This window comes from Centruroides sculpturatus, unplaced genomic scaffold (genome assembly GCF_000671375.1).
Source record: "Centruroides sculpturatus isolate CEXI.00-Female unplaced genomic scaffold, Cexi_2.0 scaffold1168, whole genome shotgun sequence".
Taxonomy (NCBI): Eukaryota; Metazoa; Arthropoda; class Arachnida; order Scorpiones; family Buthidae; genus Centruroides; species Centruroides sculpturatus.
The window spans coordinates 166,165-180,758 of NW_019385306.1; the positions used below are offsets into that span (position 1 = coordinate 166,165).

Consider the following 14,594-nt stretch of genomic DNA (forward strand, 5'->3'; position numbering starts at 1 on the left):
TATTTTCTTTTCAATACTGAATGTATTAATCATGTAATTTACGTACATCGATAAAATTCTATTTCCTTTTCGATATATGACATGTTTATGCAGTCATCTGTCTTCCCCGCTCTCTCTTGCTAGCGTAAATGCTCTAGTTGTTGAATTCTGTGAACAGCGAGCGTACTCTCGTATCACTGCGCTAGCGAAGGAAAAACAGCACGAGCAAGAAGAAAGGGGCGGAGCCTTCGATGTCATTGGTTGTGCTAGCGCATGTTTGCTAGCGTTTTGCTCTCGCAAAGTGCTAGTTTGCGGCTGCTCTTAGTGGTGTCAGACGAAGGACCTAACAACTTGGCCCCCGCAGCTTCTTTGGGACAAGATAAGGCAGCTAAATGACAAAAAATATTATTTTTATTCACAAATTAAGCATGCATTTACAAAAACATAGATCAGATTTATTAGAAACAATAGAGGAATTACACTGACAAATTTTAAAATGACAAACATGACATCAAAAACAAAATAGGAACCAACACAAGAACTGAAAGAATGTCAGAAATTGAAAAACAAAGCACATCAACAAGAAACTATCGATTAAATTATTTCGCAGCAAATTTTCTGGCTTTTGCTGAAGCAAATTTTTCAATTATATCACTAAAATTTGTTTGTTTAACTAAATCATTTTCAATGCATAAAATTGTTAGGATATTTAGTCACTCCTGACCAGTTGAGTTTCTTTGTCATGTCTTCAGTGAATTTACCAGTTTACTGAAAGATCTCTCAGCCAAATAAACAGTTACTGGCACTGTACAAAACAGCTTAATTGCAAGACTAATATTAGCAAATTAACCCTGAAGTTTTTTATCGTAAATCACACTCAGAATTCCAATTGGGCTTTTTTTCCGTGCTGGAAACTGTCAAAAATACAAGCTGGCCATCTTTATACTGGGCCTTCTGACTAGGGTCCAGTCAGTCACTACCATGTGGGGACCATGATGGACATGCAGACCAGGGACTTTGTTGAGACAGAAAGCCAAGCTTATACTAGATGCTTTCTGTGGTGACCAATGATGTGAAGAAAGTTATTGGAGAGAAGAACACAGATTTTGAGATTTTCCCAAGCATGATGTCCTTCCAACTCCCAAGTTTTGGATATTTGTGTCAACAAACAATTCAAAAATATTCTAAGAGAACAAAATTATTTCTGGCTTATAAGTAACCAATATAAACTTATGCCAACTGGAAAAGTACAGATGTTGCCCTTATGCTTCAATGAGTATTAGAGACTTGTAAATGGTAACATTAATGACTTTTGTAGGACATTCTGTAGATATAAAAATATAGGTCATAGTATATTCAGTTCTATTTATTTTCTTATGAAACACTCCTTGAAATTTGGGAGCCATACTATCTTTATATAAGATGGAGACACAAATGTTTACTATTAAACCAGATTTTGGTAATTAATTCAGTCTTAAAATAAGTTGAAAAAGATCCAGCAATTTAGTTAATTGATTTTTTTATTCATTGTTTTATTTCCTATACAAAGAATAAAAAACCATGGAGAACAATGTGTAAGTGGGGTGCAATCAAAAAGAAACTGGACTATTCACACTGTTCAACAATATTGTGATGTACAGTCTTTTTATTACCAGGGATTACTTTAATGTGTCAGTCTGCCAAATGATGTTGAGTTTTTCAAATTGAAATGTTTGCTACATATAATTTTGTAATGTATTAGTGTCGTGCTGCAATTTTGAGAATGAACTTGAAAATTGAGCAAAAAGAAAAAAGTTAAATTTTGTGTTAAGCTTGAGGAATATGTCACATATACCCTTGAAGTACTTTAAGAGACTTTGCTGCTATGGGCAAGACCACAATCTCCCAAACCCAAAAAAGCAAGACAAGTCAGAAGCATGACCCAGAGAGATTGTTGATTTTTTTTTAATCATAAATTCCTGGTGAATAATTCTATTGTTTCTCCTGGTCAGACAGTGAATTCAGATTTAATGTTTAAGATGATTCATAAGGATATTTGTCACAAAAGATGGTCCAAACAGAACCTGCTCCCTTGATCATGATAATGCTTCCACATAAACAGCCTTCAAAACATGAGCATTTTTTGCAAAAAACCAATATGTCAGTCCTTTCCCATCTTCTTTACTTCCTGCATTTAGCTTCTTGTAACTTCTCCAGAATGAAGTTGAAATTCTAGGAACAATGTTTCCATATGATGGAGGAGAACCAGTTTAAATTACAATAGGAAATTTTCAAAGCAATAGCTTCAAAGACTTGAGATTGCTGTATGAATGCAGAGGGGACTACTAAGAAGGGCCAGCCAGACTTAAATTAGTTAAGTATTGAAATCTTAATAGACTAATCCAGTTCGTTTTTGATTACACCTTATATTTAAACAATTTACATGAAGTGAAACATTTTGAACTTATCTATGTAAGATTTGTTCTAGTTTTTCTTTTTAGAAAAAGAAAGTAGAAGGAAAAGTATAGAAAATTTATCATTATATTTAATGTAAATATTGAAGATTTACAGAATAGAATTTTAAGTGAATAGTATGTACTAAAATCAGTCAAGACTGATTTTAGTACAGGTATACCTCGAGTTACGTTGTTCTCGATTATACATTGTTATAATACAAAAAATATACAGAATAATATATACAAAAAATATACCAAAAAATAAAAATCAAGTTTAAGTCAATTTATTTGACTTTACGTCCGTCCGTCACAAATATTGAAGTCATAATATCGCTAGAAAAGCATTAAAGCACATAATATCATATTAAAATATGTACATTTACAGTAAATGTTGATATAGTCATCATAAATCCTAGAGAATGAAACATGAAAACATCTGTGTTTCTGTGTTGTTGTCTTATTTAGCGGTCTTTAAGTACTCAATATTGGTGTTTTCCACGGTAGCTCCAATATCTACCATTTGGCATCGTTGTCAGCGCCACTCGATATTGGTAAATTTAATATAAATTAGTTTATTTTCTACTGTCGCAAGATAATTTTAATAACTGTATTTGTTATTTAACCTTACAAAATCATCTTATTTTATAATGTCTTAGAGCAAACCACATTCACAAATAAAGGGTCTGCAATATACTATAAACATCGCCAAATTGTAAACATGTACATTTACAAGTATGTACTATACGTACATGAATTAATAAATTTAGATCACTTTTTTCTGTACTATATTAAAAACTGTTTGTAAGCTTAAAATAGATTCTTATTAACCATATATTATTAAAAATGCATTTATAAATAAAACACAGAACTGGGAATGGTTATTTGTGGTTTAGCCTAGTGACAAGTAAATACGGAGACAAGTAAATTCGACTTATGTTGTTTTTCAACTTAAGTTGCCTCTCCTGGAACCAATTATCGACGTAAGGCGAGGTATACCTGTACATTCTATTAACATAATTGATTAGGACATATACAGCATAATTGATATAGCATTAGTACAGTATAATTGATTAGGACACATATGATCAACTTTAATTTTCAATTTTATAATTATTATGCACAAAATTATAAAGTTTTAAAATATGTTTAAAATTATAAAGGTGATTAGAAGATTAAAGGAAAGAGGAGAACCAATACTTTTCTTTGGCGAAACTGAACAGGAAGCATTTCAGCGATTAAGACGTTTAGAAATTTTGGAACCTGAAGTCGATCGTGGATTTAGAAATGACTTTCAAGAGGCGATGGAAAGGGTTGATCAGGCTTATTTGGATGAAATTCTGAAATCACAAGGAAAGACAGAAAGTGGAAAATCTGTTAATGATGTCAAATTTGAAGATGCTGGAACTACTTTGGAAGAAATAAAGGTAAATATTAAAGCATTATATTAAGATTTGTATAAATTTAAATTTGCAACAAATTGGTCTTTATTTAACACACAAGAAACAACAACACTGCCAACTTTGAATTGGCTTTTGGAGTTGAAATTTCTCACTCTTTCTAATGCTTCAGGTTTCTGTAACCCCATCAGAGACATTAATAGTAAATATGAAAACTATTATTAGGGTTATCAGGGAAACTTATATTTTATGTAAACTTGGAGAATTGATTTATTTTTCTGGAAATTTCCAAATACTAGATTGGTAGTTTGGAACAAAGGAATTTTTAAAGCTAAATATGTTTTAAAATGTTATTTTATGTAAGTATGGAATGTGAATACAAAACTTAATTTAATTAACTTTACCAGGCATATATAATTTTTATTAAAGATGAACAAGTACTATACTATTTATACTATCTGCAAATACTATTCAAGTATTCACTTGAATACTAGAAAGTAACTCAATTACAATAGATGAATAAATAATTTAATACTAGGAAGTATTTGAGATTTGAGATCTAGAATATTATGTTGATAAAAAATAGTCAAATACTCCAATATAGTGCTATACCTTCAATCAAGAAGTACCCAGAAGGGAGGCTAACAAAATATTTAAAATATTTGAATAATTGGGCTGCAGTTTGAAAAAATTGTAGATCTAGAAATTCCCACTGTTGTCTGTTTGTCCCTAACCTTGAGAATGGAGTTAGGTAGATGAAAGACAAGATCAGATATGGAAACCTTAGGGGCAAGAGGGGCCCTGATTAACTATATACGAACATCCAATGCAAACCAAAAATCTTGTTATTTCAATTCAAAACTTCCCCTGAAAGCAGTTAATAGATGACTGCCACAACTATATTGTTAAAGGAAAAGTATGATGTAAAGGGGCAAGGCACTGCTAATTTGAAGGTGGAGAACAGATATTTTAAATTAAATAAATTAAAAATATGATTAAAAATTGCAGCTGGGCATTGTGACGATGTCACAATAAATAATTGCTTGTTAATCATTTATTAACATGTACTATATGTATTATAGACAATCCTATAAACAATATTTCTCATCAAATGTTTTATTAACATTTTGAAGTTTAAACAAAGAAATTATTTTTGTGTCAATGGCATTTCCTTGTATTTTCCTGCATACAGCTTCTTCGGTATCTTAGATTTAATTTATGACTGGAAAGGAAGCAGACTAGATCCCAAAAGTTTTTGAATTTTTGTTTTCTTAAATAAAAATCTGCAGCAGGTGAGAATGAGAACAATTATTTATTATCTATTGTAGCTGAGTTAAAAAATTCTGCTTTGAAACTCCAGTTCAAAATGAAAAGTTTTGAAGTTTCATTTCATAAAGTTTAATAAATTATTTTTTGTTTTTACTTTTTGTTTTAGTTTATTAATATATTGAAATAAGTAAAAAAAATTCAATCTAAATATATAAAATTACTTGTCCTGACTGACTGAGTGACTGATTGAGTGAATTGATTCATCATTGCCCAGAGCAAACTGCTGAACCTAGAGATGAAATTTTGTACACAGTTAGGGTACGTCATGAAAATGCACACTAAGAATGAAATTTTTCGAAATTCCCCTGTGGGGGAGAGGGAAAGGATTAAGGCTAACCTGAAGAACAGCTTCTACTGTACTATTTTAGATGCAATTTTTTTTGTTTTCAACTACATTTAGTTTTCATTGAGTACTTAGGTGTATTAAATTGATAATATTTCAGACATTGTTATAAATATTTTTATATATTTTGATGTTTTAACCAAATGTTCAAACTGTTTTAAATTTGAATTTGTTATTGCATAATAGGTTCGATTATAGAATGATTGTAAACATTCCAGAGAATTTATCAAATTGAAAATAGTTTGATTCTCAGCAATTCTCATCATTCTCAGTGGTAGGTGTTATATGACAATTACTATGGTTGTTGAAATACTGAATATAAATGGGGTTTGCTTGCAAAATCTGCACGGGCAAAGTTGCGGGTAACAGCTTGTAATAAATATTTAGCTATTTAGTTAATAATTTACTTTATACAGACACAATAAAGTGACTTTTTTCAAAACACTTGGTAGATTATTCATCTCGAGATTCGAGACTGGCCAATCTGTTCATTCTTCACTTGATCTATGGAATCTGATACAGTCCATTATGTACGTCATCTATACGTTTGTAATCTGTACTTTTAAGGTATGTTTTTTAAATGTGTTATATCTACAGAATGTTTAATTCGTGTATGTATATGTAAATTTTCTCATGTTTGATTTTAACGTTTAGTTGGCTGAAGAGAGCTAATGCCTGAAACGCGACCTGTAACTAGTGTCCCAACTGAATAAAGAGATGAACAATCTGCCAAGTGTTTTGGAAAAAGTCACTTTATTGTGTCTGTATAAAGCAAAGTAAACTACAACATGGTTTCATCAGAATCTAATAATTTACTGTTATGTTATGTAATGTAATTAAGTTCACTAAGTATTCAAGGTATCTGAGATCCAGTTAATATTTGAATTCAGGAAAGGTAATATTTGTCCATCTTTAGTTTTTATTCCTGTTTGTTTTTGTATTCTTATTTATTGGAAGATAAATGGAGCAGTTTGGTGACTGGGCGGTAAAGGATAGGACATGACATTGGCACAGCCTGTCTATGAAAAATTCCCAAGGTTCTCTGCCTGGATTGATCTGGGTCTCCAAAATATTGGACCAATGCCTTTATTGCGTCATCTGTGAACAGATGCATTTGTTTAAGAAAAAAAAACCACTTCGTTTATTGATTATTAATAAGGAATGTATCATTAAATGGACACATCTAAGTTTATTGAATACTAATAACATTCAAATTGAAATTGTCCTCATAAAAATGAAAAATGTAATTTTATAATCTAGTTTGATTCATTGTTTTCATTAGACTAATTCGTTATCATTGTCATTGAAATGACTTGCACGAGTTTATAAATTTTATTTTTTTCAAAGTAATAATTTCAGTTTTAAAAACAATATATTATTTAATTTTAAACATAGACTTGCATAAACAGTATTTTATGCAAGTCTATGATTACACAGCATTCAAGATTGAATGCTGTGTAACTATATTTATTTGTATAAAACATAAATTAGTATGAATTTACCAAAATAAATGAATTGATATCTGAAAAGTCTATAGTCTTATCGACGATAACAATTTGCCATAAAAATATGTTAGATTCATCATTATTGGGAAAAGGTGTAATGTATTATAATAGGAAGTATGATGTTGCTGGTCAACTTTATCATTGCCAGAGCATTTTGTGAATCAATATCGTGTGAGTTTTACTAAAAAATAATAATATGACAGAATAACTTTTTTGGCTAAGTTTTCAAATTACTTTAACTTCAAAATGAGATTAAATTCTAGTAATGTAGTGTGGGGAAGGACATGCCAGGAATTTTTCATAGGCGAATTAAAGAATGTAACAGTTGCTGAATTACAAAAGAAATTAAATGAATTAGGAGACAAGATAACAGGGACAAAGGCAGAACTTTTAGAAAGGTACGCAAGCTTAAAATAATAAGTATAAACTGATGCTTTTACAGTTGTTGGCTTTCATTTTCAATCTTATAATGTAACTAGCTGTTACCCACAACTTTGCCCATGCAGATTTTGCAAGCAAACCCCATTTATATTCAGTATTTCAACAACCGTAGTAATTGTTATATAACACCTACTGCTGAGAATGATGAGAATTGCTGAGAATCAAACAAACTATTTTCAATTTGATCAATTCTCTGGAACGTTTACAATTGTTCTATAATCAAACCAATATGCAATAACAAATTTGAATTTAAAACAGTTCGAACATTTGGTTAAAAAATCGAAATATATAAAAATATTTATAATGTCTGAAATGTTATCAATTTAATACACCTAAGTACTCAATGAAGACTAAACGTAGTTGAAAACAAAAAATCACATCCAAAATAGTACAGTAGAAGCTGTTCTTTAGGTTAAAAACTCTCCTTCTCCCCCGCGGGGGAATTTCCAAAAATCCCTTCTTAGTGTGCATATCTTAACTGTGTACAAAATTTCACCTCTAGGTTCAGCGGTTTGCTCTGGGCGATGATGAATTACTTGTCCTGACTGAGTGATTGACTCAGTCAGGACAAGTAATTTTATATATTTAGATTGTGAGGACAACAATTTAGTTTTAATTACTCAACTTCAATTTGTAATATACTTTTGAAATTTTAGATACATAACAATAAACACAAATCAATGTTAAAAATCATTGTCATTAATGTTTGATAATTAAAATAATTTTAAACTGTTTTTGAAATTAATTGCATTTATAAATGTAACATAATTATAAGGACACAATATTTTTGGAAAAATTCATACCATTTGATATTTAGTTGGACCTTCTTTCATTTGAATAACATCAAACAATCTATCAGGCATAGTTTGAATAGATTTTTGCAATTGTTTCACTTCAATATTTTCTCAAGCAACCATAGTTGGTAATTTTAACTGGTTTACTTTATAATAATGCTTGTTTTGACCATAAACTATTTTTGTTATTATGCTCCATAAATTTTCTTTTGGACTAAGATCCAGTCTAATACTGTAAATTACTTATATTTCAGATACTAAATTTTCATTAAAAAAAAATATACATTAAAAAACTTCCAAGTAATTTATGTCTTGAATAATTTATCATTTAAGTTAAAACTAAATATATTTTTTCAAACATCTTAATTTTACAGGATATGGCCAAAAATTTTGGCAGAGGAAACGATAACCACGATATTAAAGTAATTCTTACCTTTTTAAAGGTATGGCTTTATTCTTTTTAGAATTAAATTGTAATTATTATAGATTATAAGACAATATAACAGGAATAAAATAAAAAATGTTTTAATTTGTGGACAGTTCATCCTTCAACTGTGGGGTCAGAAACTGAATGCGAGAACGGAAAGTGAGAAAATGTGCATGAAGGGAAAATTGGCATCAGCCACCTACACACAAACGCAGTCTTACATCGGGCCGTTATTCAAGAGGTTGAAGAACAAGACTATTCACGAAGATATTTTAGAACATCTGGTACACATAGCAAAGTATATGCTGGATAGAGATTACGTCAAAGTATGACTTCTGTACATTCTGACAAATAAGATGTTTATTTACATCGATTAATACGCTGATAAATCTCTTTTTTAGGCTAATGACACCTATCTGCAGATGGCCATTGGCAACGCACCCTGGCCCATCGGCGTCACCATGGTTGGCATTCACGCCCGTACCGGCCGAGAGAAAATCTTCTCTCGCAACATTGCACGTATCCTTGGAAAAACCTTTCGGTTTATTATTTTTCAATTATGTGAGAGTCATTCTAAAAGAAAAGAACGTTTTGATCTGACAAGCCATGCAGTTCTCCCACCACCCTCCACTGTCGTGTCATGAACCTTCCCATGTTTTCGTGCCAGTCTGATGCTAGCAGCGAGCCATGATTATTTACTATTTACAGTGTGACTTTGAAATGTGTGACAAAATTAAAGATCCCACCAAGTGCGAGGTTCATAGTGTAATATGGTTTTTGAATTCAAAAAAAGTCTGCCCTGTCAAAATTTACAAACAGATAACCAAGGTTTATGGTAATGTGATGAATGAAGCTTCAGTTCAAAACAAACGGTAGGGATTGTTGTCCAGAGGCATTGTGCTTCTTCAGGATAATGCACATCTGCATGCTGCTGTTTTGATGAAGAACTTGCTTCAGCAGTTTAAGTGGGAAGTTTTTGAACATCCCATCCTTCTTATAGCCTGGACTAAGTTCAAGTGATTACATCTTTTCCCAAAGTTGAAGGAATTTTTAGCTGGGAATCACTATGGAAGTGACAACGAACTGAAAGAGGCCGTTAATGACTGGTTGAAAAACTTGGCAGTAATTGAGTGTGCAGAAGGCATAGAAAAGCTGATGATATGCTATGAAAAATGTTTAAATTTGTATGGGAACTACATAGAAATATAGCTAAGGTATCATATGTGTTGTAAAATAAGTTTTGTTTCATTATCTTAACTAAAAATATCTAGAGAAACAAACGTTCTTTACTTTTAGAATGACCTTCGTAATTTATCCTGTTGTTGTTGTTATTATTTCTTTAATTCATATTACAGATGTGTTAAATGACGAAACGCAAAGGAAATTCATTCAGGTACGTATTCCAATATTTGCCTAGCTGTAACAATATTTAGCATAATGTTTCTAACGTCATTAGAAAAACAAATCTAGAATACTTTTACTTTTATCCTTAAAATACAAGATATTTTTAATAAGAAACCAAATGGCACATTCTTATTTTTCTCACGGATGAATGCATACTTAAAATTTGATTTTGGTTGACTTTTTATATTAATTACACTACAAAATATATTAAAGCTGCATCCAGAATCCAGAGCTTGAGTTTTTTTTATGGCAGTCTGATCCTAATACTTATTGTCCAGTCATCCTCATTATCAATGTAATAAAAAGATTATAAATTAACCAGAAAATGGCAAAAAGTTACAGAACAATTTAGCATATCTTATTGGTTAAGTTATATTTAAAACGTCAAACAAAATACTCGCTATTTGAAATTTTTTTTGGGTTTAATAAACGTGTTTTTACTGGTTGTGAAAAATATAAATTTGGGAACATCACAAGTTGGAGTTGATGATTTTACCAGTCATCAGGCACCACCTAATATTAATTTAAGCATTGCAATAAATGGAAATCTGTTATGCTACAGAACAGAGAATCGTTGTAGTGGAAAGTTACTGAAAATTTAGACGACCATTCGTAAGAAAATATTACCGTGTCTACAGAGTTTTTACCATGCTAGTCTTAATTGCAATAGTTTTTTCTGGCAATCACTTACCATTAGTGGTACAAAATCATCAATCATAATGTTATGTAAAACAAAATCCGCATTTATTCCACGACCGCAACACGATGCTAATTGTTAATATAAATTGATTTCTGAATTTTCATTTTCTCAAGAATTAATAAATATTTACACGTTTTACTTTATTTTTAGGCACTGAAACGACTGATGACGCAATGTCAGAGATTGTTCCCCACCGACCCGTCGAGATCGGTAGAATATAACGCCTAAACGAAATTGCCATTTGTGTGGGGACAGATGGGAAGGAGACATGATGTGTAAAAGAATTTTATTTCAACCAACAGTTATTACAATGTCATCTGAGAAAATATCACAAAATCAACAACATTAGGCAAGTGCTGCATTTACAAAGTGCACACACTAGTGACTGGGTATTTTCGTAACTGATATGATGCAAACGAGTCGAACGTGAATATGTAAATATCTATCAAAAATCGTCTCCGTACAAAATTACGACGTGAAACTATTGGAAAAACAAAAACGGATTGGGGCAACACATAAACAATATAACGGAAACGCATCATTTCTTACAATACTACGTACACTCTCTCCGACTTTGTTCGAGATAAAATAATTTAATTGATTGTTTTATTGCTTCCAATATAAATTTATTTTTTATATCACAAACAATACTGAACGTTTGGTTAGAATAGGATTGTTCGTCTAACTGGCAGGAGGTTAAAGCGGTAATTTTAACGAGCTAAATTTAGTGATGCCGTGGACAGATTTTCTTTTAATAAATAACAAACGATGCAGAAGACGTTATGATTATCACTATATTTCCACAATTATGTAGAAGGTTTTTTTTCTTCTTAATAGGAGACGACATCTTTTGATACTTGGTTGGAAACTAAATTTTTTTGAAGCAACACGCGGGGGACGAATTGACTTTGTCGCAGTTTGAATCCTCAAAAGCGCAAAGTTTTACTTTGGAAAAGTTATTATATTGGAAGTCAAATAACAAATTATAACTTTGAAAGCATTTAAAAAGTCTTTTTTAGCTTCTCGCTCGCATCCGATTGCTTTGAAATTTACAGAATGCATTTCCAATCAATTTACACTGGATGCTAATGAAGAAAATAAATAATATTGCAGTGAGCATTTACAATACACAAATGTTAAAAACTTCTCAATAGAGAGATGTTAATAAATTAATGATACCTATGGCATTTAATGATGATACCCCAAATAAATATTTCGTTATGGATATGACATGTTAAACCACACATTAAAGAATAAAAACTTAAAAAACAAATACTGATATTTTGTGTCTTTTTGATAAAACGTTTGATGTATTTACAAATTTAATATTCTTTGCGAAACAAAGAAAAAAAAATTGTGCAATGATCATCCACACGTTAATATAACAAAAAACATGAAAAATTTATCGAGTAAATATAGTGTATAAAGTATAAGGGGGCAGTGCTTGACGTGGAAAAAATTCTGTACAAAAGTCAATTGGTTAACAATAAAGTTTAAACTTAAAATTTACTATGGCCGCAAGACGAAAGTTTCACTTGTAACTTCCACCTTCGATGCTATAAGTGAAGAATTTTTGAGTAAATTTTTGGTTTCCTCGTAAATAAATTTGATTATCATTACATACTTATAGACATTCTCACCTTTTGAATTTTAGCGTGGAAGTTAAGTGAAAACCATCCTGCGAATCTCCAAGCCATACTAACAAATTTTCACCGTAATTCTCTTTATAAAGTATTTTTTTTAAACAATTTGTGGCTTTGGCGAGAATGTGTTTTTTTTTCCTTCGGGAATGAATGAAAATAAATATAGGTGACATAAATACGCATGCATTAGCAGGAGCTTTCTTGTTCTTCAGATTTTCTTCTCTCCTTCTGTCTTTGCCGAAACTTCATGAACTCTTCTTTTAGAGCAGCACATCTGGCTTCGGTGTTGTCATATTTACTCAGTCTTTTTGGTTGTGGATAAAAATTTGTATCGATTTCACTGTCGCTGAAACCCCGGTCGCTTCTTGCAGACTGGGAGAGAAAACTGGGAAGTGTCTGTCTGTACGTTTGTAATTTTCCCGGTTCTTTTTCTGTATGGTGGGGTTTGAACTCGAACGCGGCACCGTGATGAGACATGCTGGGTTCCGAATGCGGAGAATCTAATGCGGTGCTAATGAAATCGGACGAAGGATGACCGAAATGAGGAACCGCGGTGGGATATCTTTGAGAAAGTGAAGTGTTGATATTGGAAACATTTCTACTGGCGAAACCACTGCTGCAATTGCTGTGATTCATGGCAGATATATCAAATTCTCCCTGCAAACTATCTTGATGAGAATGAGAATGTGAAAGTGATGTCGGTTTGCTATCCTGAACACTACTGCCTTGGCCAGAACTACTGCTTGTGACGCTAATTCTACATCGTGGCATGGCATTCGGTCTTTCTATGTTGTGACCCGGTTGAATTCTGCTTGGAGAATGAGTCGTTGGTCTTATTCCAGTCTGTACAGATGATATGGGTTTGGGTAATGCCATTTTTGGTAATGTAAATTGTTGATCATTTCGATGAATGACGCCTCTCCTGACTCTTTCCACGGCACCCAATAAACGTTCTCGTGTGTAAGTCATTGGGTAATTGTTGACGTTTCTGTTGGTTTCTCGACTGATTCCTTGCAGTGTCGTGGTTCCTTTTGCCTGCGTGGGCGGCACGTATGCGATTCGTCTTTCAGGTTGCGGAGGGCTACTCGTTGCTAGAGGTTTTTGCTCTTTAGATTGATTTTGTTTGTGTGGTGGATAATAAACATTTGGGGCGTGTACATTTTCCAATGGTACATCTGGCCATTTATCACCCATGCTTCTCTCATCTTTGTGCACACTTCTTCCTGTCTGTGGATGTAAATGAATTTGTTCATTTAAAAGATGATGATGATGTGGTGTTTGTGGCATAGCTTTCATTAATGGGAAATTAATGTCACTTTGTGCTTTATATTTTTGAATAGGTTTAAACTGCCCTCTCATAAGATGTATGTGAGGACTGTTTACCATTTGAAATGATGGAAGTTCATAGGATGGAGTATGAGGAGCAATGGTACTTGCAAAATGACTGGAAACTGTGCTCGGAAAAGATCTTTCAGCCGACGAGGGATTGACGGAACTCAAATCCTCTAGCACGAATGGCCCGGCAGCAAGTGGGCCCGGACTGCTCGTTCTAAATAAATATCTTCTAGATGAATGAACGGAAGAAAAAGGAACATTACCACTACGAAACGGAGGAGAATGCTGTGAAAAAAACTGTGGCGAAAATTTATCCCAATAACGCGAATTGTTCTCATAACTACTGGGATGATTAGATAGGATAAAATTATTTGTCGGAGTGATGCAAGCAAACCTTCCATCATCTTTTCCTCCAACGACAAATTTCCCTTCGGCAGTGCGACTAATCCATCCAAGAGGTTGGGAATATTCAAATTCTAAACTATAGTGGGCAGTTTTGGGAAAACGTCTTCCTGGAAGAGAAGAGGGTAATGTCCTCGACACATATCCACATGACCAATCCTGCACATTTTCTACATTTCTTTGATGAATGCTATTTGAATACCTTCTCTGCGCTAAATTAAATCTTAAAGCGTGGGAAATTCCACTGAATATCCGTCTAAGTGTAGTTATAATCACACATGGCACACAACTTTCTTTGAATCTAGAATAAGTGCTAAAATATATAAAAAAAAAAAAAAATTATTGAAAAATATGTAAATTGCATTCTTCCTAAAAAACTTGAGATTAATATTTATGAAATATTAATAAACAATATTTTTCTTATGATCTTGACTTGATCTTCAAAATTTGATAAGATTTG

General features: G+C 32.2%; 2 protein-coding genes across 4 annotated transcripts in view; one reads left to right on the forward strand and one right to left on the reverse strand.

Moving 5' to 3' along the window:
• The first annotated feature begins 3,541 nt into the window (after positions 1-3,541).
• Positions 3,542-11,277, forward strand: LOC111637434 (pre-mRNA-splicing factor 18-like). Of its 2 annotated transcripts, XM_023382923.1 has the most exons (8): positions 3,708-3,838; positions 5,936-6,050; positions 6,138-6,726; positions 8,598-8,666; positions 8,764-8,976; positions 9,052-9,169; positions 10,006-10,043; positions 10,905-11,277. In XM_023382923.1, exons 3-8 carry the CDS (start codon positions 6,505-6,507, stop codon positions 10,980-10,982), a joined length of 738 nt encoding a protein of 245 aa, XP_023238691.1. In that variant the 5' UTR covers positions 3,708-3,838; positions 5,936-6,050; positions 6,138-6,504; the 3' UTR covers positions 10,983-11,277. The 2 variants fall into 2 exon arrangements, with proteins under 2 accessions (XP_023238690.1, XP_023238691.1); XM_023382922.1 differs by lacking the exons at positions 5,936-6,050; positions 6,138-6,726 and having other exon boundaries at positions 3,542-3,838.
• A 771-nt stretch (positions 11,278-12,048) lies between these two features.
• The window catches only part of LOC111637433 (protein turtle-like), an 80,025-nt gene continuing 77,479 nt past the window's right edge, over positions 12,049-14,594 (reverse strand). For both annotated transcript variants that reach the window (XM_023382921.1, XM_023382920.1), the window contains exon 17: positions 12,049-14,447. In XM_023382921.1, the coding sequence (XP_023238689.1) occupies positions 12,584-14,447 (1,864 nt within the window). In that variant the 3' untranslated portion in view covers positions 12,049-12,583. The remainder of the gene's footprint in view (positions 14,448-14,594) is intronic.

Bases quoted from the DNA above. Each gene is read 5' to 3' on its own strand.
- LOC111637434 (XM_023382922.1), top strand. From the start codon at position 3,557: ATGTTTAAAATTATAAAGGTGATTAGAAGATTAAAGGAAAGAGGAGAA. The intron at 8,667-8,763 runs GTATGGCTTTAT...ATTTGTGGACAG, and splicing joins TAATTCTTACCTTTTTAAAG to TTCATCCTTCAACTGTGGGG. The intron at 10,044-10,904 runs GTACGTATTCCA...CTTTATTTTTAG, and splicing joins CGCAAAGGAAATTCATTCAG to GCACTGAAACGACTGATGAC.